Here is a 25,893-nt window from a genome sequence, read left to right on the forward strand (position 1 = left end):
CCAAACACGTACCTGTTACATGTGTGTCAGTTCAGAATGTCTCTAATGTAGCTGCTTCACAACTTCAGATGATAACTCTAATCAATTTATCTCCTAAGCTACTTAATAACACAATCCAAAGACAATCTTCTGACTCTTCTGCATAAAAAACATTCCTGGAATTACAATGCATTTAATAAGAACTTGGCATTAATTACATCTAAGTAGTCAGATGCTTACATATCATGCAGCAGGTAGGGCTACCGTGAGAAGTGCAATAGCGTGCCCAACCATGAGGACAGTTTCACAAAATAGTTGTGTCAATGCAGACACTACATGCTCTGTAGTATAAGAAAAAAAGGTTTCATTACCTACAGATCACAACTGATCCTACTGAAAAAACCCTCCTCCTGCTCCTGTAAGACTTGTGCTTCACAGTATCAGTACTTGCTGTACCACCAAAGGTGGTGATGAACGCATTGATGAGATGAACTCCAATGAGAAGTGACTGAATAAAGGCTTTGAGGACAGGGTCAAATTTGGTATGTATTGCAACAGTGCCTGGAAGGAGCTTGATTTGAATCTTATTCTCCACAGACAACCACTAATATCACCAGTTAAGGAAATCTCACTCACCCAGCACTTTGCTAATGACATACAGAGTTAACTTTTTCAACTCAAATGTTGTGTAGTGCTGAATTTGGACCTAACACAACACTAAGTGTTTTAAATCTAGACTGTCAGCCTTATCAAATCACCATGGTCATCTTAAAAAAACAAGCCAGATTTGTTTCAGAGAACTTACTGTACTCACCATAAACATAAGCTGAGTGGCATTAATTAGATGCCTAACCTTTAGTTATTTATTAATCAAATAATGTACCAGTATTTCTAAAATTCTGCCCAGAATAAACACGAGGGCAATAGCATACAGGTCACTCCAGCACTGGCCAACTTCAGCCAGTCTTCTGAAACTTCCTAATAATCTGACTTAAAAATAACAATCAGCACTTCTAATACTTTTAGTCAAAGTTATCTGGGCCTATTGATTTAAATAGCGTATCCCTATCAAAAGTGTTTGGCATTATCTTGGATTACAGCAGAGTGGGGAGTAACTCAACACATGTATTTTGCAAGTACATCCTCCAACTTCTCTCCAAATACAAAAACACTTGCTGAAAACCTGGGACTTTTCTTACCATTAACAATTTACTGTCGCCACCTAGTAATACATCTATGATATTACAACCTTTTATTTGACTCCTATGACACTCTTCGTGCCTCCAGTTATGCAATAGCTTCTTCCTTTACAAAATCTAACACTGTTTTAATAAGGGCTGAATCAAACTTCCTTATATGCCTTCCCCACACTTACATCTGCAAATTCTCCATACATTTTAACCTTTGTACCACTTGTACTCAAGTACTTCTAGAAGCCACTGTTGTGACCCAGAAGGCAGAGATGAGATGTTACCTGCATGTTCTTAAAAAGGCTGGCCATACGGGATATGGGGTCAACCCAGATAAGGATCCTCTTCAAGAAGTGAGACAGCATAAGCATAGGACATGCACGTATCATGCTCTTACTGAACAGCGTTACCACTTTCCAACTACCCGCAGCATAAAGACATACTGAGACAGATGGAGATTCTGTTTGCTTAGTACTCCTCAAAGGATTTTCTTTCCATTAAATTGTCCAATTCTCCTTTAAGCACATGTAAGCATTCACACCATCCACTGTATCCTGCAACAAGGATTTTCACAGCGTAACTGCAAGCTGCATGAAAACACGATTCCTACTACTTGTATTTGATACCCTGTAGTTCTTATACTGGAGATGGCAAACTATGTATTCAGTCTCTCCAGAACATACATCATTATATAGACCTCTACGAAATCCACCATAATCATCCCTTTTCCAGACTGACGACTCCTGGCTTATTTAGCTATTCCCTGCATTTCTGACCATCATCATCTGAACCTTTTCTGGATTTATAGTGTTGCTTTTGAGAATAGAGATGAAGGTGCACCATGGAGAACGGAAGCAGGCTGTAGTTGTTCTCTGTACTGTTCTCTAGCCCTCTGTGAGTTAATCCCAGTATTTTCCCCTTTATTATCCTTTTTACCACTGAACTGATGTTTCCATTAAGTTATTGTAATCACTCCAAAACGCATCATCACTCTTGTGACAACGTGGAATCTCTCTCTTTGTGCGGAATCTCATCTACCATCTCACCACCAGTGCACTCAGGCTCAGCTCACTCCCACAGCTCCTCTTCAGCACCTTTCACCTTACCACCCTCAGCGGCTTGGAATCCTCAACAGCTTAGAGCAGTTCATCCTGGGCTAGCGAGGTGCAGGCAGCTGCTTCTAAGAAAACCCTGGGAGTACCCATGCATGAACAGTTTCTGACTGGTAACTCATTCCAACAAGACTGTGGGGTTTAAATAACAACCCATTTCAGTCTCTTGGTGACAGCTAACATCTAGAGCCATCTTCACACCTATGTGCACTTGACCAAGTCTAAAAATTCTCAAATGCTAGTGCAGATTCCTTACAAAATTTCAGAAATCTGGATAACAAGATTGGAGAACATGTTTTTCTTTTTCTTGTAAAAAGTAGATCACGGACCCCCGAAGGACCATACTCTGTAGACTGAAATCTAGTGCGCTAGAGTGGCTGGAGAGTCCAGCTAGCACAGTTCTCTCACTCCTTCCTTTGCTTCCCTGTCGTCTCTTCAAAAGCACAAAATAATTTTAAAGAGGAGAGACAGGCAGAGAACAGGAAGGATCTGGCCACCTGACCTATGGCAGTGGTTAAAACAGAACCTAAACATCGTGCCTCCTAAGGTTCCTGTTTTCACTACAGCTCATTTTGAAAACAAGTGCACTTTGAACATATACAGACAGAACCACTCTGCAGGTAGGACCCCAGTAGCTAGTGAACAAAAGAGGTTAAAATGACATCCCTTTGAATTGAACACTTCACCCCCTAAACCCAAAATATACGTAAAGTATTTATTAACATCCAGACAGACACAGAATAGCGCAGACTGGGCAATCAATCAGAGAATGGGAAGAAAGAAAAACAGAAACCATGAGTAGGGCTTGGGAGAACATATTTATATGTTTAGCACCAAACTGAAGTTCTGTTTGGCCTGCTAACAAGAAAAAGCAGATACGTTGATCTTGGCAGACTATCTTGATCCCAACACACAGTGAAAAAAAATGAACAGCAAGTTCCATTGCTGCTGCTTGATAAACATGCCCGAATTATGCAATGCCAGACCACATGGCAGAAAAGACTTGAGTTACTTCAGGACACAGTTATACAGTCAACTCACAAATACTTGCTCTTAAGTGAGCATTGGAGTTAGATGAAGTGTGCTACTAATACCCCTAACTATCCTACATCCATCCCTGTTCAATCCCACCTTGCCCATTCAATGTCAGCCCTGCTTTACTCTTGACTTTTTGGGCAGATCCTGTGATGGGCCTAACTTCTATAACTGAGATCAGGCTCTGCCACACAAAACAGTGACTGGGAAGCAGTACTATTGGGCTGGGACACCATTTACCTCTTAGCACTGTGGAAATAACACGGCATTTTAACTTTCTATTTCAAGAGTGCCAGCAATGTACACAGAACTTCTCGTAGGTACTGGGTAAAAGTGGCATCATGGCTCCATCACACATCTAGGAACACCAGGACCTGAATATGCTGCTCAACCTCAGAAGCGTGTAGAATCAGCCCATATACAACACAGAGGCAATGCAATGCAGGATGCCCTGATGGAAACTACCAAGAGCAATATTTTCATTATGTCTTTGCTGGCCTGCTGCTCCTTCCACAGAGTGCAGAGAAGAAAGCAAACTGATGACATCCCTCTGCACATCAGGATTCAAACATGCCAGACTTGCCCGTGGGCACAGAAGAGTGGGGAAGGCAACATTCACAGGGATCCATACTGAGCTCCAAAGGACAGACGTGCAAGAAGATGGTTGTTCCAATAAGTTACAGCCTGACACCTCAGACTTCCTACTCTGCCACTTGCCAGGCTTAAAACAATGGCAGACAGATGGACTTTACCATTGACACATGGACCATTCCCTGCCCATGCACATTCCACAGGAGAAACATGTTCCACTGCAGCTCAGCCCACACATTCAAGGTAATCAGTACCTGGTGCTGAAGCTGCTGCAATGGACAGGGCCTTGCTCACAACAAACTCAGTGGTAACCTGACCTGCAATCAGGAAAACCTGAAACATCTGAAGTAGTAAGTAATGTTGGTACAGCATGCATTTAGCCATATGAAGAGGAGATGAAAGTTCCTCAGAAAGAACCTGAAGATTTGTAAATAGGGTTTGTAGGGTTTGTGTGTGTTGTATCCCGAGTAATACAAGAGTTTGGAGGCTTATTATTCAGGACAGACCCCAGTGACTGCTCTACAGTCTCTGCAGTGTCTGCATCTTTCCAAGTTTTACCTGTACCTACTTTCTCTCTTGTATTTTGAAACACCTTTCATTTTTCTCCCCTCCCTGTTCTTGCCCAGTATTTTGCCTGTGCCATTCCTCTTCCCACTCCTCTGGCCAGCAATCCTAGCTTCCGACAGCTGCCCACGCCAGGGCAAGTAGTGTGCAAACACTAGCCACAGAAGGACAAGAACTTGTGTAAACACACTGAAGTAAACTAAACAAAATAATTTTAATAAGATTTATTGAATCCAAAGTCCAGCAGAAACAGATGTACAAACTCTGCTTGTACAGTGCTTGGGGAATGGGATATTGAGGGTGGAGCCAGCTACAGAGTCCAGAGTCACTGCTGGACCACATTCTGGCTGGAGGCAGGGTCATTTCCACGCACTGCGCTGTGCAGGCTGCTGTTGCTCAACCAGCTCTGGGTCTTTGGCGGCAGCAGAGCATGATGTCAGTGGAGGGGAAGGTACATTAAACAGAGGCTGAACAGATGAATATGGTGCAGGGAGAAGTGGGATGTTGCTGTTCAGAGTTGCTTCTACAATGTCCTGGGCAGAACAGTCCCAGGCAAGAACTGGTGTCAGAGGGGACAGGACAAAAATAAATATGGGGAAGAAGTAGTTATCACAGCAGAAGCAGAACCACCTTCTGTTGACTGCTCTACCATCTTGCAGTGGATTTGGTTCTGCCAGCGTATGTACCTTTGGTGTATGTTAGCCCAGAGCAGTGAAAGCATGCCTTTGCCCTAGCAAAGGGAAGGCTGAGCAAGTCCCTGTGCTCCTACAGCCTTAGAAGCTAAATGTCTGGTCAAGAAAAGCCTGTTGCCTCAAGAAGCATCTCAGGTGCTGCAGCATCTCAGCTGTAGTTCATAGCCTTTATGCCAAACCATATGAAGTTGCACAAACATCACATGCTTGGGTGAGAGCAAGGAGGTAGCTTTGTTTTTCTTCATTCAATCATGCTTCAGAGTCAAATTAACTATTACTGTTGCAACACAGCTTTCTGTTTTCATATCCAGCCTACAAAAATAGCTGCTCAGTGGCCACAGCAACCTATGCTATAGATTTGAGGTGGTGGGAATAGGGGAGGCATGGTCCTGGCATGGAATAGCTGTCTAGCTGGTTCATGTAAGAGGAGGTACAGTCACAACACCAGCTGCAGGACAGGAATAGGTCCAGGGAGCAGCGTGCTTAGCATATTACAGCATCTTCCTGGCAGAACTTCAAAGGCCTGGACATCTGCCCAGAAAGTGTCAAGGAAAAAAAAAAAGTGTCCCCAAAACCCACTTATCTAGGGGCACCAGGAAATGAAGAAATCCTAGCTAGTAACACCCCAACTTTTTCTCCATGCACCTTCTTTCTCATAACAGCTTCTACTTCTTCTGCAAAGTAACTTCGAATGCAGTAGCGGCCCAAACGCCGCACTGCAGGACCAATGTGTATATAGAAAATAAAACCACTTCACCTCATGGAGGACAAACTTCTTAAAGCAGGGATTGGACATGCTCAGCTCTCATAGTCTTTGTAGTATCACACTTAATCATGTACAAGGTAACAGTGCAGTGCACCACACCATTGGTCACATCCCAATGAGGGACTGCTGTACAGTGGCCTCCCTCTCACCCCAGTTCACAGCAGATCAAGCAGATTCATCGAAGGCCAGTTTGGCCCCTACAGAGCAACACCAGCTGATGCTAATCAAAGAGTGCAGAACTCTTGGCAGGCCTGGCTGCAGGTTTGGCTCAGAGGCTATTCCATGTTTTTGAATAAAGTACTTGCACTTGCAACTGTAAAAGAGACAAAGCTCAGACCAAATCCTCATGGCAGGGGGACTTAAATGTGGCAAGCATCCAGAGGAAAAAAAGAAAAAGAAAAAAAAGAAAGAAATCGCAGCATCTCTTTCATATTGACAGAGAGCAGGAACAAACTAACACAGTGACCCAAAGATTAAAAAGACTCCAAGACAGACAGCTAAAAAGGCCTGCAAGAGTTTGGGAGATCCAGCAGAACGTGGGTGCTAACAAGCATTGCCTTATCCACCACAGAGACTATAAGCAGAAAGTAACACTGTAAAATTTCCATTTTAACAATATTGATCTGGCGATTTTTAGACCAGATCAGCAACTCCTACCATTTGACAGCTACTTCATGTTAACTAGGTTTCAAAACAGTTTACCACAAACACAGTTTTCAAACAGTTTTCAAACCACAGTCTAAAAACCACAGTCACTTAATTATATAAAAAGACACTACCCATTGACTCAAAGAGAAAAAACAAAACCAGAAGGCTCTGGATGGCTGCAACACAGGCAATACCTTGTCAACAGGAATGATCTCTTCTACCTGCCCCAGAGATTTGTTAATGAATCCAATTTAGCATGCACCTCACCACAGAATACAGTAATCAAGACAAAAATCCTACTTCCTTGAATGAATAAAGATGGCAAGCCCTCCTAACTTAGAAGCTTGATGGGTCATCTGTCAGAGTCAGAACATGATCTGGTCTTCCCTATACTGGAGAGGTCAAGACAAGCTACAAGCCATTTATAGCCCTGTAAAGAGCACAATATGGTTAAAGCACAACTACAAAACAGGTTTGTTCTATCTACAAAGGCAAGGCTCAAAAAGCTCTCTGGCATGATCAGGTCACCACTGTACTATTACATCTATTATATTCCCTGACACACCACACTGGAGGGGGTGGGGGGAAGTGCAGGGGTGCAAAACAATGTAGGACAGGGATAAAAAAAAAGTCAGATGAGTTTTACCATTAATCTATTAAGCAGCAGGGGCAAAGAACAAGTTGGATACAAAAGCTTATCACATACACAGGTTTCAAATCTCATCATACTAAATAATTCACATTTTCATTTATAGGCCAACTTTTCAACTTTTAGCTGATGGGCAAGAATGCCATTATAAAATATTAAGACACCTTCAGAAAAATCTTGCAAGGTAATGGACAAGAGTCATTTTACTGAGACACTGAGGCAGAGCAGTTAAATGACTCAGCCAAAAGCAATGTCAGAGCTCACTGCAGAATGCAGGGGACTAGCATCCAGCTACTATTAAAAACAATCCCTAAAATGGTATTTAATGAGGTAAGAAAATTATGAACAAAACACATTTATATAAACACAAGACCTTATGGAGAGAGAAGTCTTCCAGAAGAAGAGCATCTCCTGATGTTAAGGGGTTGCAACAAGGCCTTCTAGATTCTAAACTGAGGTTCCTTAAGTACTTTCCACATCAATTAAGGTAAAGCAACAGGGTGTTCTGAACAGGATCATATTTATCCATCAGTAAAAATAGCTGCTATCTATCAGTTTGAGTTGTACTGAAATTTAGGTTTGTGTTGATGTTATATTTTATCTGGAAGGCTCAAATAATAGGTACAGCCACCAAAAATAATTTTTTTTTTAAATCTGAAAAACAAGCAGTGCTGATTACAACTCTTGCTGACAGCTAAATTGCTGTCTCTAAATTGCTAGTCAACTCTTAACTGTCACTAAGACTACCTGTATTGTCCATAATCTGTGCTACAGCTGGAGGTGCAGCCAGGGATATTGGTAAAGGCCAAATCACAAACCCCACTATGCAATGCCATCTCCACTCCGCTTTGGAAACTCTGTTTTCAGAAGGCACAAAACCAACGCAACCTGCTGGATGACAGAAAGCTCCACACAAAGGCAGGCTCCAACGTACCTGTATCATACATTTCTGGGAGCATGTTGCATGAGAAGAATGCAGAACCTCTACAAGGAGCCAGCCCACCTCCAAAAGAGTTACAGCACAGAAATCAGGGCATGGAAAAGTGCAGGACAGCCATACCCCCTGAGTAAGAATCACTTCTTACTCACCCACACTGATGCCTGAGCACTTAATAGCCAGTAGAAACACTTTCTTTGTATCCACCTATGTGCAAGATAACCTAATTAGAGGAGGCACATCTAACGAGCAGAGCACAAGAGTGCATGGGGACGTTGGCTTTGGCAGCCATGAGGGTAAAGAAAGAAATTGCATATGCTTCCAGGTACAAATATAACTGACAGTTCAGCATTTCTTGTTTTGCTTATTCTCAACAGCTTATAAAAACTGTGAGTCCATCCACTATAAACTACAGATCCTACACACCACACTTCAGCACCACGACTCCAAAAAACAAGACCTGTTGGGAAGAAGGGAATGGTACATAAAACAACATACAAATTTGTGCATTTCTTGCAATTCCTGCACAGCATGTTTGTAGTGAAAGTTGGTTAAGGATCTACCCAACAGGATAGCTCAAGCATCCTAAGCTGGACTCCTCCATGCCCCTACAACTTCCCTTCTGCAGGTGTTGTAGACATCAAGCTTTTTTTCCAGTGCTGATTATGGGTAAACAAGACATGAGCTGACCACTTTTGACATAAAACTCCATAAAAGCTGTTTCCCCAGACAAGGCCAGCCACATGCAAGACACCATGCCCAGACAAAGGAGCAGCAGGAAAGATAAATGCTACTTTGCTCCTCACGACCAAAAATCTTGCAAACTATTGATTTCAAGATAATATACACATTTTTAAAAAAATGGCTGATCTGAATTCAGGTTATTCAAATGCCCTAACACCACAATCTAATCTAAAATATCAATTCACATAACGTGTATTTTACAACAAAACCATCACAGCCATCCTTGAACACAAATTCAGTCCACAACCTTCCCCTCCCATACCACAATGCACCCACACACAGTACACCCAGTTAATTCTTTTAATCATATACTGGTAAGTTTTAACTTTGGATGTCTCCAAAATTTAGATCTTGCAAATCCAAATTTGTCAGAAAGCTATTGATATACGAAAAATTGAAGAATCTAATCAAAGAATATGCAAACATGAACCTCCAGTTCTTCTAGGAGCTGAAGATGAGGTATTAATGAATTCATAGCAGATGGATCAAATCCATTTCAATATTCAAGCTGGAATTTTCATACAAGTTCAGGTGACCTCACCATGCAGACTAGGATCTGCAAAAACTGACCAGAAAGTAAGAAAGCTTACACAGGATGAAGACAAGACAATTGAGCAATTAAGTGGAGCTCAGCAGACCTTGATTGGCAGTGGATAGGTCAATCATAAAACACAAGATTCACGAAGATATGCAGAACCTTTTTTTTTTTTAAATAAAGATCATACAATTTTGAGAAAGAACAACCTTTTTAAAGGGTGTTTATTGATCTGCAGAAAGTAGAAGCAGGAAGAGAAAACAAGATGAGGGTGAGTTAAGTAACGCCAGAGGAACGCAGAGATCATGATTCTTCAACATAGATGCAGTAGGGCACCCATGGTGCATTTAAAATTTGGTCAGGCACCACATACACAGAGTGAAGACAAAAAAAGAAACAATATAAATGAACGAGAGATTCCCAAAATAAACAGAAAATTTGTATTTCTCAGATTACTTTCCTATGATGAAGTTTTACACACACTGAGCACATGAAATTCATTCCATATGGGAAAAATTCTTACACTAAGAATATGTGAAAGCTTAAGTTCAAAGGAAATCCTTTTGTTTTATTATAAGAAGCCTAAATTTCTTATCCATTTCTTTAGCATGACCTTCATTTGGACTTAAACTTCAAAAAAAAAAAGCTATTTTGAAAATAGCACATGGTGCAGCACAGTAAGAGCAGATTTGGAGAATGAAACAACCAGTTTCAGCCAGTCTCAGGACACTATTTCTCCAGTGTGAAATTTAATTATTTTTTTTAGATAGGGATGGGTACCTTGTATTACTTAGCCTTGTCCTGTGGACTGAATAGTTATTAGCAGCTGGAGTGCACTAACTGTGATCCTGGAGCACATCTTTCAGTTTAGTTTAGAAGAAACAAGGGTAGCACAACTGAAGTTACAAATAAAAGTACAGCAAAGTGGTGACAACCAGGAGATTCACTTAAAAAATACACCCCACTTCCAAAAAATAAGAGACTCATGTAGACAAATCCAAAAGGCTCTAACTTAAAGGCCAGAAATCTTAAATCTATTGTAATGTGTATTTTTTTCTTGGTAGTGTAGGTTTATTATCCACCACTGTTCTAAGCTCCACCATAATTTTCACTCAGCCAGATGAGCTCTTGAGTGGTGAGGAATCCCTCTAAAAATCCATTCTGCACAAAAGGATCACTAACTCCGGAGCTGAACCAACACACTGACCCACTTCGCTCTCATTTCTTCCATTACACAGCACCAAAACCTGCAATTTCTAAACATACCAATAACCTCTTAGGATGTTGAAGACAGATACAAATTACTTTTTCAGGTTAAAACCTAGCTAAGTTGGCAGCAACAAGGCTACCTAAGTGAGTTTTTCCTCATGACACCCTTCCATAGCCCGGGCATTGCCACTACTAGCACACAGCCCTTCTAATAATAGCTAATAGACCTTCTGAGCTCAGTAGCTTTGCAAACCTTCAGTCCCTTGATCATTTGGACTACAAGGTATCAGATAGGTAACAGCAAAACAAGCATATGCTTTCATTGACATTTGTTTTCAATGCTTTACTATGTGACTGAATGAAACAAAGCTCAGTGCAAAAAAAATAATCCAATCAAGTTCAAATATCATCTAACTCATCACCAAATAAAAGGTATCCAACCATCATCTTCAAACAACTTGAAAAAAGGCAGAGACAGATAAAAAAAACTGGAGACACACAGACAGCCAAGGTAGCTTCAGCCCAGTATGCCCTAGCAAGATGCTCCTTCGTAAAAAACAGCCTCCATGATCAGCTGGATAACTGTTAACTGGAGGGAATGCTCAGTCTTTAATTAAGGTTTTCAGCACATATCTTAGGCACAAGTAATATTTGTTTCTATGAAAATTAATATCAGACCACTGTTACCTATGCATTTCTGTAGAATAAAGTTTCACAGAGGAGTTGTTTCAACCTGCACTACGTGTGTGATCAACTGGCCAACAGAACAGATTCAAGTTAATAACAATCCCAAAAATCAAGCAGTGCCCTCCACCCATTATTATTAACCCAATTACATGGCCCTGTTCACATGCAGCCCCACAAACTGGTTTGCTAGGATAAATGAGAGGGTACCAAAAGTGTAAGCAAGTTTGTGGATAGGAACTGGCACAGCCAGCTGAAGTCCTAAGTAACTAAGTCCTGGAGGTGTTTCCATTAAGCAGTTTTGGGGGAATGCACATTTATTATTGATTTTTTTGAATAAATAATCAACCCTATATTTTCCTTAACCTGACATAAAAAAATTAATTGCCATACTCTATAATTTATGCAGGTACTAAATAAGTGATGTCTTTATGAAATTCCTTATGGGTACTACAGTTATCTATATGCAAATTACACACCAAAACAAAGATTGGGTGCTATTCAATCTGGGTTATGCCTACTGCATAAATAAAATAAAATTCCTGACAAGTCAAATCTCCTCCTGGCTAGCAAGGGGAAAGGTTTAAACATGGAATGGCAAGCAGAGTTGGGTTATATACTAAGTCTTCATTGAATAAATCCAGCAGGACACGGTATAGATGGTATCGCCATTACCAATCTAGCAGAAGTAACATTAACAGATCCAAATTGCCATAAAAAAAATTAAATGTTGAACCAAGTATACATTTTGGTACCACTTTGATTAAATTACTCAAGTAAGCACTTTTATCGCAAAACTCTATCAAACAGTACTCAAAGGTTTCCATGGTGCTTAGTCCTGAAGAGGACCCAACAAAGTGCAAGTAGAAAATACAAGGAAAACAGGCAAGAAAGAGAGGACTATAAGCAATGAACATGCAAAAGCAAGTACTCAGACCCCTTCTAAGAAATCACGAGGCTTCCTTCAGCCATTCTCAAATAATTCTAGACCACTAGAAACCTCACTGGTCTCAACTTCTCCATGAAGAGCCACAGCAACAGTAAGAACAAAACAGGGGTTGAGGGGGAAGTAAATTGAATGTCTCCATGCTTCTTTACAGCATTAAGCTGCTGTATAGATATGCATACAGCATATCTTCCTTATGGAGAATAATGGAGGGGAGAAACAGAATTCAGCTTCTCCACGGCACTCCAAGGTTCCCTACACACTCCACGGGCATCGACCATAAGTAGCTTTACTTCAACCTCACATGCACTGAGCACAACAGGCAGCCTGCCCATAGCCTGATGTCTGGTTGCTCAGCCTTGACACATGGCATCCACACTGTCAGCAGCTTGGACTACCACTGCCTTCTTGTCCTTTTTTCTACCCATCTGCCCTCCTAATGCGTCAACAAGTTGCAATAAGGATAGACTACATAATTAAAGTTACATCTAAACTAAAAGCAAAACTTTGATCTGCTCTATTTCCTCTACACAGCAACTAGAGTAAAAGAAAAGTTACATCTGAGGTATATTTACTAAAGCAAAAAGGAAGGGCAAGTACCATTGTATAAGACTTTACTAAGACACTGTACGGAAATCCCACATGCCATTTTGGTCAGGTATTTTTAAGGATAGTTCTGGAAGAGCTTTGCAGGCAGGACAAATACCATAAGGTATTTTAAGACAGAGCTTGATCAGCTGCATAAATAGTTAAACAAACTTAATAGAAATTACTTCTAAAGATAGAAAAATCAAGCTGGGTGTCCAAAATGCTGATTTAGCCAGGAGGATTTGAAAGCAGATTGAATCACTATTTGTTTGCCACATGCTGTTCATATATTTAATCCCATACTTAAGGGCTTTTGCTGGTTGCTCTAGAAGCCAAGCAGGAAGGCCCTTCTTTTCCCAGTTAACCATCTAGCTTCTTCCCCTCCCCTTTCTGCTTAAGCCTTAGAAATTTTGAAAGCTTGGCAAGGATTCTCCTTTGCCCTTGTTTGCAGTGTGGGATAAGAGCCACTTCCTGGACTTGCTCTGAATTTTAATGGTTTTTTTTTACTATAGGAAGTAAGACACTGGTGCTTGCAATGCATCCAGTTGTTAGAGTTCAGAAAAGGTCAACAAGAGTTGTCACAAATCAAGAAAACATGACAAACAGGGACAGGGTGAAGAGCCAGGGATGTCTGGTCTATAGAGAAGACCACAAAGCAGTGATAGAGGTCTTCATGTATACAGCTACAAAGAGGAAAGAAATTAATTGTTCTCCACCTCCACATGCTCCAAGAGTAATGGACAGACTGCATGGGATATTCAGCTTAGTCATCAGGAAAAGTTTCCAGTACAAGGACAGTGTTGGAAGAAGTTGCCAGAAAGATAACTGAAAGACTGGTTTAGACACACACCTGTCAGGCAGAACTGATGCATGATTGAATTAGCTTCAGATCAGATGATTTGGTGAGGTCTCATCTTCTATAATTGTTTTATTTACCACTGGGACTAAGTCCTTTAGCACAGGTCCTTCATTTGTCATTGGAGTCACAGAAAGTGACAATCCAAAGCATAAGCTGATACATGAAAATGAAGTTCTTTAAACACATTTGAAGTAGAAAGATCCCTTGGCAACCACAGGGAAAAAAAAAAAACCCACACAAAATCAAAACAAAATTGGCTAGAAGGAACATCTGGAGGTCTCTAGCCAAACTTCCCGCTCATAGCAGGGTTAACTTAAGAGTTAGATCAGGCTGCCTGGAGCCGTGTCCAATTGAGGTTTGAAAATCTCTGAGGGTAGAGTCTCTGTAGTAACCCATCCCCAACTCTGATGAGGAATAATACCTTATTTCCCATGAGAATTTTATTTGTTGCAACCAGTGCCTGTTGCCTCTCTTCCTTGTACTGTGCACCTCTGAGAAGAGCCTGGGTCCATGTTGTCTGCAAGCTCCTTTAGATAGTGAAAGGCTGCTACTAGATCCTTTCTCCGCCTCTTCTTCTTGAGGCTGAACAAGTCCAGTTCCTTTAGTTTCTTGCTGGTTCCTACAATACATCCATCCAGCCTCCCTCCTCTGGTAGCCCCTAGAAGGGAGCACACCTGCCTGGAGAATCCTTGTGAACATCCCCAGGGGAGAAACCAGTATCTTTTTCCTCTCAAAGGAAGGAACAGGAAGACAGATTCCTCAATAGCCTTGCTCCCCTGCTTGCATCTCCTCTGATAACATGCAAGATAGGACTTTATTTCTTCTCAGCTCATCTACAAATGTCAACAGAAACCTATCAGCAAGAGGAGAATGCAAAGGAAAGGAAGGGATCTCCAAACAAAGCTAAAATGGAAAGCCAGTTCATCACGTTGGTGGCTTGTGGAGGACAGATGGCTTTCACAGAGGAGGGGAACACAGGGAAGTCTTAATTCCCAGTGCTCATTTTTATTTTGTCTAGAGAAACAAATCATTCACAAGGACCCCTTGCTGAGCAAAGACACAGGACAGCTGGACAAACTGTTTCTAGTTTTGCTGACCTGGCTTAAGGCATTACAGTCCCAGAAGCCAAACCCCAATATGAAGCAGGTTTCTGTACAACAAATTCTGCTGGTTTATCTAGCTGCACTCTAATTCAAGTCTATAAAACATTCTTGAATTTGAAAGCTTGTTCTTTTAAAAGGGAGTTTGAAGCAGGCAGATAGTGAATAAGCCAAGCAGTATTTTTTCATTTGAAAAGTAAGTTGAAAAAAAAAATAATCAAAGTTTCATAAAACAAAACAATGGTGAGTGAAAGCTGGCACTCCCTTTAACACGTGCAATGCTGTATAGTAGGGCAAGTGAGTTATTAACCAGAGGGTGTTTAAAGTCTCTAAAAGTGACTGGTCAGATCCTATCTATGCTGTTTCAGAAACTGAAGTAGGGTATGCCTAAGGGTATGGTTTCACAACATTTTAGGCTGAATTAAGATCTTGTTGCAGAGATCTTAATTCATCTCTGCATGCAAATCATCTCTGATGATTTGTAGAGAATCATTCCTCCTTCCCTCTCTGCCTGGCTCTATGTTCCTGCTGGGTTACTCTCAAAGACCTAGAACAAATAAAACATTATCTCTCACCAGCATGAAGGACTTGAACCAATGCAGAACACCACATGTAGGGGAGAACCATCTCCAGCATGCACATCTCATCCATATTTAAGACAGGAACATCATCTCCATTCTATGAAGGTCAAGTGAAACCGGTAGCAAACTGCCAACGCATTTTCAGCTGGGCTCAGAAAAACTTACTGGATTGAGGGCTAAATAATAATTTAAAAAAGGATGTTTCAGATGTTACATTCAGGAGGCAAAGGTAAGAGCATTGTTCCACGAGTTCTGAAGGAACCAGCCTGCCACAACCCTAACACAGCAGAAAAGCAGGCAGGTTCCTGCCGGGCCTGAAAGCTGGCCTGGCAAAGGAGGTGACAAGTGCCAGGGCCAGGGGCTTGGACAAGGGAAGAAAAGGGACTGTGCAGCTGTAGGTGGGGGGGGAGGAAGGGTCAGGTTTCTCTCCTTTGATGACAGCGAGTTAGATCAGTTCAGCTGTAACATGTAATTTCATCCTCAGATACCAAAATGCTGAGGACACGTGAAGAAAAGTTGTATCTGGGGAAAGAAGTGAGCAAACATTTCAATAAAAGCCACTAGTTTAAAGCAGAACATTTATTAGTAAGTGCTCTAAATGTCTTCCAAAAATTTAAAAAATAATCATAAAAAAATCATCAAGACATGTCAGAGTCACCAAAGTTGGCACTTCAGTAAAATCCCACAATAATTTCAGACCTGCTGATTGAATTTCAAAGCACAGCCCACAGAAGCCTCGAGTCGAACAGGGACAGGGCACTCTCCTTTTAAAAGCATCTCTGTTTGCAACGCAGAGAGGGGTAGTTTAAGGAAAAGCTCAGGTTGCTCCAACCATACTTCCAACCTTCAGATAAAACTCAGCACTACCCCCACCAGCGCAGAGCTGGGCTGAAGCCAAAATAAATCTGGCATAAAGCACAAATGCCCTTACTTGGAACTGGATATGGCCAGAGTGTTTGGTCTCGGAACAGGGCGGGGGGGAAGGAGTTTGAGACAGAACCCAGCAACAAGATTGTTCTTTGAATTAGGGCTGACAGGGTGCCAAGGATCCCCACTGAAAGTTGGAACAAGAAAGGGACCAACTTTGGCTCCTATACCAGGCTTTGGACTCCCAAACCACTACTTGTAGTGGGTCACATTCTGCCCTGCCAGCATGCTGAGCAAAAATTGATCTGTTAGAGCAGAAGTGACTTAGAAATGGTCTCAGGAGACAAACCTGACAGGGTTTCACGTCACAAAAAGTTAAAATTACACTTTGACACGAAGCCAAGCCAAGACTGTCACTTCTTTGTGAGCTCTTGCTTACTCTGTGCTGTGAAGGACCTGATAACGGTTAAGCCTGATCCATATTTCTCACCTCAGTTACTTGAGCAATATACTACAAAAAAGTAAATCAGACTCATTCTCCAAAAGCCAGGAAGATACTTATTGAGCTGTAATACAGAGCCATGCAGTTCATTTTACATAGATGATGGGATATCAACCTAACTATGCCCACAGAATCACTCTTGGCAGCGTAATCTCCATGTGATCAAACAAACAACAGGTTCATAAGATCAAATTCGTGCAATTCATTGCTAAATAAGCACTATCTGAAGTCTCAAGTTCACTTTATTTTTTATTTCACTCAGAGAAAAGAATTCCACATTTGCCACATACACTCTAGAAATACTAATAGTATACAGGCACTTTGATTCAAACTGGCCACAAAATACTGCCCATGTAGCTCTTGGGCCTTAAAGCCATTTATCAGATAATTTTTAGTCTCGAAAGAAAGAAAAAAAGAGAAAAGAAATTATGTTGGCTATCAGTTTCAGGACAGCACACCTATGACATTCAGTATACATCATCTCAGGTTAGTATTCAACCATGTTTTATATATTTTTTTAATATATATATGTGTGTGTATATGTGTATATATATACATATATATATTTAAAAAACTGTGTTATAATCTCAGGAGAATCCTAGGTTAAGCATAATCCAACCAGCAGTCTGTAGGCCAAGTCTACATGACATTCCCACTCTTTTTTCCAAACTACTTCTCTTCCAAGCAGCCAAGAACTTCAACCCTGGGAAGAGATGATAGGACTAGACTCATTCTTCATCTTGTACAAGCACACAACCCACTTGGGTTGGGAGGGAGTACAGAGAGAGGAGGAGTCTGAAAATTGAGACTTCTAAACCTGTTGACACCAGATCATCTTGATCGAGATGTTCCCTACATTTTTGCAACCAAGTATCACTCGAGAAAACTGGCAGTGTCCTGCCTTCCTCCTTCCCTGGTCTAGTTCTGAGGGGATAAAGACCTGACCTTAATTCTCCTTCCAATACATATATGCTGTAGTTGTCATAAAGATTATTGAGAAATCTAGTTTGCGCTAAGATGCAAATTTTTTAAAACATGGGTGTCACTGAAACCATTCTTACAGAAACAGAGTTATCATATAAGTATAGAATACTAAGGGACCTAATACTAAGAATAGTTAAGTGTAGAATAGTAAGTGTAGAATACTAAGGGACTAAGGAGGGAAGGGACCTCCAGAAGTCACCTAGTCCAACCCCCACTCAAAGGAGGTCTAATTAGATCAGGTTGATCAAGACCATGTCCAGCTGAGTCCTAAATATCTCCAACATTAGATGTTCCACCTGCTCTCTGGGCAGGTCTGAAATTACCAGAGAAAAACAGATGCAAGGAAGGTTGTGCCCAGGTCAGACCAACAGGTCTTAGGACTTGCCTCTGACAGTGGCCAAAAGAAGACTCTCAAGGTCAATCAAACACTATCAAAGGGTACCTGGAAAAGGAAAGTCTACCTGCAACTGTTAACCATGGTTGTGATTTATGAATGGCCCACACATTGCACTGACATTTGTCACTAAAACAGTGATGCTTATTGTTTCACTGGCGAAATTTTAATTCAACTAATTAACTAATGCATTCAGCCTACAATTCCAAATGTCTTCTTTATCAACGCAAAAAGTCCCAAATGCTCCCTCATGCATTCCAAGATCTCCATACTTCTCTTCAGTAACAAGACAAGGCAGCTGTTCCATTCCAAAATTCAGCAGCAGATTTACAATTAAAAGAATTGGCACCAGAAAGCTGGCTATTTTCTGAAATCATCCAAGGACCCTGGCTGTCTTAGTCTCCTTTTCATCTTCTTGCTGAGACTCAGTCTGCAGTCTTAGCAGAATTTCAGAGACATAGCTATAGAAATATACATTTCAGAAATTTGTAACAGAGCTACGGAATCACATATTTTGCTAACAGAATAGTCAGGGATTTTCCTCCAATGCCACAACATTTTCAATCGGAGGTTATAAGGAAAAAAAATGAGCATGTTCTGCTCTCTGAATATGCAAGTTACCAGTGAAGATGAAAACAAAATCCTCACTAAGAAGTGAATTCACAAGAGTGTCAGTGCAAACTCTATGGAAGCTCTTCCTTTTGTTAGGACATTCACAAAATATTCTCCTTTGGAAATACCAAGATGCATACTAAGGGTTGAACACACATTTCAGCTTTAAAACAACTCCACCAGAAGTAAATCACACCCAAGACCAAAAAAAGCCCCCACCACTGGGAACCAGCTGCCATTCATTCTGGCACTTGAACATTTACTTTCTACCAAACACAGACAACTTCTAGTTTTAAACCCAGCTGAAAGAATTCCTGCTACAGAAGTCACTATGTTGATCTAAATCTAGAAATTATAATTTTACCTAATAAATTGTATATTGTTAAAGAAAGATTACCAATTATTTATTTTTACAAAGAAGCTACTTAACCAACTTAGAAGCTAACCTAAAAACAAACATTTCAAACAAAGGAAGCAACAATATTAACTGGAAATACCACTCTCACGTTTTTCAGTGGGAAGAGGAAAGAAGAGAAGAGAGACAATATGATAGGCCAATTTTCCTGTCATTTTCAGATTCTTTCATGTGAATTTGTCAAGTGGGATATACAGATTAAATGTCAAATTAATTTGCTACTTATTTTTCAGACGCAAAGAAGAGCTTGCATGTCTGAAAGCTCATCATCTTACCCATTATTCATTAATTTAATATTAATTTATCTGCTAAAATCATCATGGCTACATTAACAATACTAGTAACTCAGTTTAAGATAACACTCAACAGTTTGAAACTTCCTGATGTAAGACACTTAGTCATGACATTTTATTAATAGGAACACACATCACGAATTCATATATATAAATTAAAATCTTTATTTCAAATGAACATTTAACACAGACTGTAAGCCAAAATAAACCTTAACACTGACTTACCAGGAAGCCTGTTCATGTTGACCCCTTGAGCAGAAAGTCCTATTCCCATGTACCTTCAAAAAAACCAAACAAAATATCAGTCAAGCACAGAATGGCCAAGCCACAAGATTTCCTGCAGCAGAAATATAGCAGTAAAAAAGACCCAATCCACAAATCACTTAAGGTAAGAATGTTGAAATAACTAAAGATTTTCCATTACTTTAGACTTTTCTTGAATCCAAGATAAAATGTCAGTCTGCTTTAGGGACTGAGAGGTTTCCAATATACAACTACAGCTACTCTTTAGCTCTTAATTGGTAAGAAAAGGACTGGAAAACAATCAGCAATTAAATTTCTGGGTTTTGTTTTTTGGTGTTTTTTTCATATATCAGAAAAAAACCTATTTATATGGGTGATTAACAAGAGAGTAAAAAATACATAAGGGCAGATATAGTATATAACAACAAGTGTCTGTCTAGACTAATGTATTGTCTCCAGGAATAGCTGGTAGTGGATGCACAGGACAGAGCAAACAGTTGTACTTTCCAAGACCATTCTTTTATTGTTCAACATATATTTTATATAATTTCCTAAGCAAAAGGTGGTCTTTCTGTATTTCACACCCCAGTAGATTTCCTCCATTAATCTGATAACTTTCTGAACCTTTGTAAGCTCTTTGGAGAGGCAATATCCTGCAGCTCCACCATTCAATTACTGTCCAAGCTAGTTTTGCTTGGTACCTGCATTTTTAGAATTGGAAGAGAGAGGAATAGCATTTCTCTTAACTTTCTCAAGGATTTTAAAGTCCTCATTCATACCCCGCTCCCCAATGGTCTCTTTTGAAGGTTGACTACTTGCAGTCTACTCACGTTGTTCCTCTTACAGAAGTTCATCTATACCTCTTAATACTCTTGCTACACTTCCAGTTCTGTATCTTCTTTGAGAAGCAGGGAGAAACCAGAACCACAAGCATCATTCACAACACACACATGGTGATTATTACAGACAATAGTATAATGATGTTCTCCATTTTGGTTTCTATTCCTCCCCCTCCTGGTCTCCATTATTCCATTTATTTTTTGACTGCAGATGAGAACTGAGCTCATTTTTCCATGGAACCGGGACACAAAGAACTTGTCCCTGCACTCTAAGAGGCAGCTCAGAGACCATTTTTTGTGTCAAGTTTGGATTGCTTATTCTCCCCCCATGAAAATCATTTTATATCTATACAGCCTGAACTGCATCTTGCATTTTATAATCCATAGTCAGCCCTTGATTTTACAACTCTAGTTAGCTTCATATCATCAGCAAAAAATTATCATCTTACTATTAATTTCAGTTTCAGGTCATTTATTAAAAGGTAGTGAACATCAGAGGTGTAGTACACATCCCCACAGAAATCCACTGGTGAACATCCTCAGCTGCAGGGAGGAGAGGGGGCATGACATGCACACATGGGCCATTCATTTCTCTGCCCTGCTTCCTACCTGTTAGCTAATTGTCTAACTGATCATTCAACCACACAAGCTCCTTCACTTTATCCCATGTTTCCTTTACCTTCCTCAAGAGTTTTGAGACTGGACCTTGCCAAATGGCTTTTGCAAATCCAGGCAGACTGATCTTTATCTACTTCTGCATTCAACAGGACTGTAAGGCATAGCCAGCCTTCGCAAGGGCTCTTCTTCCTCACTGCAATATTTATGCACATACCAATTTTTTTTGTTCTATTTCTGTTAATTTCCATGGTCTGTAATTCTTTTACTATTCCCTGGAACCACAGAAACAGCTGCCCTGCTCAGTTTCTTTTTAACAAGCTTCCATATTTTTAGGTTACTGCACTTTGAAATTAACAGTTACTGTTGGGCTCTTGTTCATGTAAAGGTATAAATCCAAACAGGCTACAGCCAGTGTCTACAGGCTACAGCCGGTTTTCTTCCTGTGGCTTCCTCAACCACCTGCTCCATAAAACATTAACCATGTCTAAAAATATTATTTCAGAATTTGACCCCAATCTTCAAGCTATGTGGGTTAAGTCTCCTGCAGGACCTGTTCCCTGCCCTTGACTTCCCCACCTCAATCACTGTCACCACCCCAATCAAATGGCATGGAAATGGTAATAACTGATTTTTTTTCTTGTTTACACAGAAATTTTAATCCTTAGAGATCTATAAATTTATCATATCTTAGTCTATGATCTCTTTAATAAATAGCACCACATCTTCACAAACATGGCCAACTTTGTCTTTTTCTTGTACACTTCACACCTTGGTAGCATGACCTTCCAGATTTTAAACACCTGAAACCCAGTTTTACAGTGCTTTAAATTAAGTCAGTCCCTTCTTCAAAAAAAAAACACACTCTATTTCACAAGTGCCCCAGCTTCCAGAGGATCCGGACCCCTCCTCCTCAGACCAATTCCTCAACAACATCCCAGAACTGTTCCTCCTCACCTCTCTTTCTGGTCCTGGGCAAAGCACAGTACTGCTGTGCAAAGGTGGGGAAAACCATTTTGGAGGCTTCTACAGCAGAGGTCCTGGTTTTCAACCCCCTATGTAATAGTTAAAAGTTTTACATAGAGAACCTTTTCTTCTCTTCCCTATGCCTTCAGCACCACAGGGATCACAACTATCACTTCACGCTCAGCAACTGGTACAATATTCAGATGCCTTGGGAGAGCTGTGTACTTTGTGTCTACCAGTCAAGTCGTGATACCATTCTCCCTGGAGTCACAAACCCAGTTATCTATACACCTGATCACTGAATTGCTAACCATGATATGGTCCGCCTTTCCCTTTTAGCTGGCCCCTGGCCTCTTAGGGTTATCTTCAGAGGAAAATGGTACGTGACCATGATATGGAGAACCTATTGCTGGACTTGTAACTTCTCTCACCTAGCTCTGTGTTTCCTGCCGCAAGACTAGGGCTCTTGAAGTTCAAAGTTTCTTGGGATGAACACTGACAAATAGGGCTATGTCAATGTAATGGCCAGCTACAACCAAGAAAAGGCCAGCCCAGGTCCTTCAGCTCTCACCCTGTATAAATTATGTAACTACACAAGCACAAGGAAAGTGTTAGTGTTTGATAAAGGAAATAGTAAGAAGGTCACTGAACTTCGAAAAATACTCAAAAGAGGCTTTGGCAGCAGCCAGTTCAGGAGCAGAAAATTTGAACCTCCTGACAGCATTTAGGGCAAACAAGTTTATCTTGGAAACTCTCCAGTCACGGAGGACAGATTCCAGGACATTTGGCTGGATTTCCTATTTCTCATTTAGAAGGATAAAGAGAGATTTGTGAGGGTTTCCAGTATATCTGTGATGTACATTATTAGGTAGCAAATCGGATATTCTCTGCAGAAGTGCTAAAAGCCTGCAGCCTGTCTACAAAAAGAACAGCTCAAGGCACTCTTCTTGTTGAGACAGGCCAGTGGACACCCCAGTGCAATACAGCTTGGACACAGTCAACACAGAAACCCAAACAAATGCCCTAAGCCTATTCTGCACTGCTCCAAGTCCCAGGACACAGGTGAAATGACTACTTCCTGCAGATAGTAGCCCTAAACTTTTAGATCTGACTGGCCCCACCCTGGAGATAATCCTCCTCATCTTGCTTGGTCATGATGGAAGGAGCTCAAGGGCACCACCTTCCCTACCACAGGCTAACCAGCTCCTCCAGCACAAACAGGGATCGTTTCACCTGCACTAAGGGAACTGTCAGCCAAAGGTCAGCTAGCATCTGCCTGGGCATGCACTCCCTCCAAGGAGGGATTAGAGGCTGCCAAGATACAGCCTAACAAAAGACATCCCAAAGGTTTCTGCTGCCACATGCCACCAAATAGCCAGGCAAGACATAACGAAAGAGTGGAGTGGGGAGGATTCATACAAAATTAAGCCCTGCATAGTCTGCAGTACGTCCTGAAGTAGAAAGCTCAATGGTAAAGACTAGCATTGCTTTAAAAAATACATGAACTGGGAAGAGACAAGGCAAGACTATGGGGCATTCATCCCAAAACATAAACTTGCAAAGGACTATAAGGATGACAGAACCTATTCTCTATCTATTCCTCAGTAACTCAGTATAAACAGGAAAAAAAACCTGTTTCATCTGAGGAGTGATACCATAACTGCTAGTACCTTTGTTGCACAGAGTCCAGAGGGAAAGATTTTGTTTCATCTTTGGCCTAGGAACTCCTTTGAAATGCACTTGAGTGGAGACGAGAAGGACAGCATCATGGCAATTATCAGCTAAGACAACAGCAGCTAGTTGCTGTTCTGATCTTATGTAACAGTGAAAGTGTTCAGCTTTCTATGAACAGAGATCAACTGCTGGTCTCCACTTCCCTATTACGATAGAAAATATGGCCTGCAAAACACCCCTACCCAAGGGCCCTCCAGCATCAACAACTGCCATGAAAAGGACAAGGAAAGACTTTGGAGCACCGTAAGCAAGTTACCACTGCTGGAACACAGAGAGGTTTTGATGAGGTCCTTTACCAGAAGATCTTAAAGAAGTTATCTTGGTATAAAAAGAAAGTTACCTCACAGACTAGTAACTGGTTTAAATTATAAAAGACCAAGGGTAAGAGAAATGCTTGCAGGAACACAGACATGAGGTAAAGACATCATCTTACAGGCTCAGGATAAATACCTGTAACTTGAAGAGGAGATCTGGGAAAGCCAAGAAAAAGAAGGGGGAAAAGAAGGGGGGGGGGGGGACGACGACGACACACCACTATGATTAATCAATACAATAAAGAAGAACTGCTCCCACCAACCACAGCCTATGAGTCCAGCCAGCAGGTCAAGGGAAGGGATTTCCTCCTCTCTATTCAGCACTTGTGAGTATCATATTCAGTTTTGGGGTCTCCAACACAAAGAAGAGTAACAAACTGGAGTGAGTGCAGCAAAAGACAGTTAGGGGCCTCAAACCACATGATATATGAGAAGACACTGAGGGAAATGTATTTGTTCACTCCTAAGAACAAAAGACAAAGTGGGGATCTCATTGCTGTCTACAGCTACCTAATGGGAGAGTACAGGGAAGGTGGAGCCAGACCTCAGACACACACCCCCCACAATCATGAGAAACAACAGACAAGTTGTAACAAAGAAGATTCCAATTAGACATTACTAAAAATATTTCAGCCATGAGGGTAATCAAACACTGGAAAAAGGGCCCAGAAATGCTACTGCATCTCCATTCTTAGAAATAGTCAAAAACTTGACTGCACATTGTCCTGAGGAACCTGGCCTAACTTTGGAGTTGGCCCTGCTTTGAGTGGGGAGCTGAACTGCCTGACCTACAGAGACCCTTTCCAACCTAAATTATTCAACGATATCTTCACTTCAGGACAGTTTTGCTGACAGGCAGCAAACTCTTGGCTAGCAGTGCATAAAGCAGGATATCAACCAAGCTGAGAAAAGACAGAACTTCCTGAGGCACACACATATACCACAAGCTAAGTCCTGATCTGATCATACCAGCTGAACCCAGCTTTCTTCCTAGTCATCAAGGAGAACAGATCATCCAGAAAAAACTGGTTCCTAATCTACAGAACAACCCTGAACTCACAAACAAAACATGCCATGATGACTGCTGCCTGGCACAACTCCTGAACCTAGTGTCCACTTGAAGAAAAGCAACAAGGAAGGTTCTGCTCTGATGTAGAGATCTCAAGGACAGAAGAGACTAAGAGAAAGCACTATGATTTAATTCCTTTTGATCCCTAAAAACATCACACTCCACAGTTAATTGCTCAGCTATTTCATTTTTTAGAACTCTTGAATGAAGACCTGATAACACCTAATGATTTGTTCCTGTGTTTTATGGATAAATAACACTGTTGTTGTATTAAGCCTTCAAAAGGAGCCAGATAATAATTTAAAAACAAAGATTAGCATGTGTTTTATTGACAAATGAACTCTTTGACTTGAGCCAGATAATCCTTTAAAAGCAGAGACTGGCATTTGGGAGCCTCTGAACATTCCTACCTTTTCAGAGCCTTTAAAAAATTCTCCTGAATCACCTCTTGGTTTTACAGACTCTCCAGCTTGCTTCCCATTCCTGATGTTTTGGGAGGGAAAAATACTCCTTTAACATTTCAGACCTTAAGCCAGATGTCCTTCAAGTCATTTTGGTCAACCTTATTGTTTTTTTTTTTTTAAATTAAAAGTTTGTTCTTTCCATTTTTCTCATCTAATAAAATTTCAGCTTTTGG

General features: G+C 40.9%; 1 protein-coding gene across 3 annotated transcripts in view; it reads right to left on the minus strand.

Moving 5' to 3' along the window:
• Nucleotides 1-25,893, minus strand: part of RANBP10 (RAN binding protein 10) — an 85,522-nt gene that overhangs the window by 43,214 nt on the left and 16,415 nt on the right. For all 3 annotated transcript variants that reach the window (XR_012044078.1, XM_072872116.1, XM_072872115.1), the window contains exon 3: nt 19,702-19,754. Coding sequence is in view for 2 of the 3 variants with exons in the window: in XM_072872116.1 (XP_072728217.1) it covers nt 19,702-19,754 (53 nt within the window). In the remaining variant the exon portion in view is untranslated. The remainder of the gene's footprint in view (nt 1-19,701; nt 19,755-25,893) is intronic.

Source organism: Ciconia boyciana, chromosome 9 (genome assembly GCF_034638445.1).
Source record: "Ciconia boyciana chromosome 9, ASM3463844v1, whole genome shotgun sequence".
Taxonomy (NCBI): Eukaryota; Metazoa; Chordata; class Aves; order Ciconiiformes; family Ciconiidae; genus Ciconia; species Ciconia boyciana.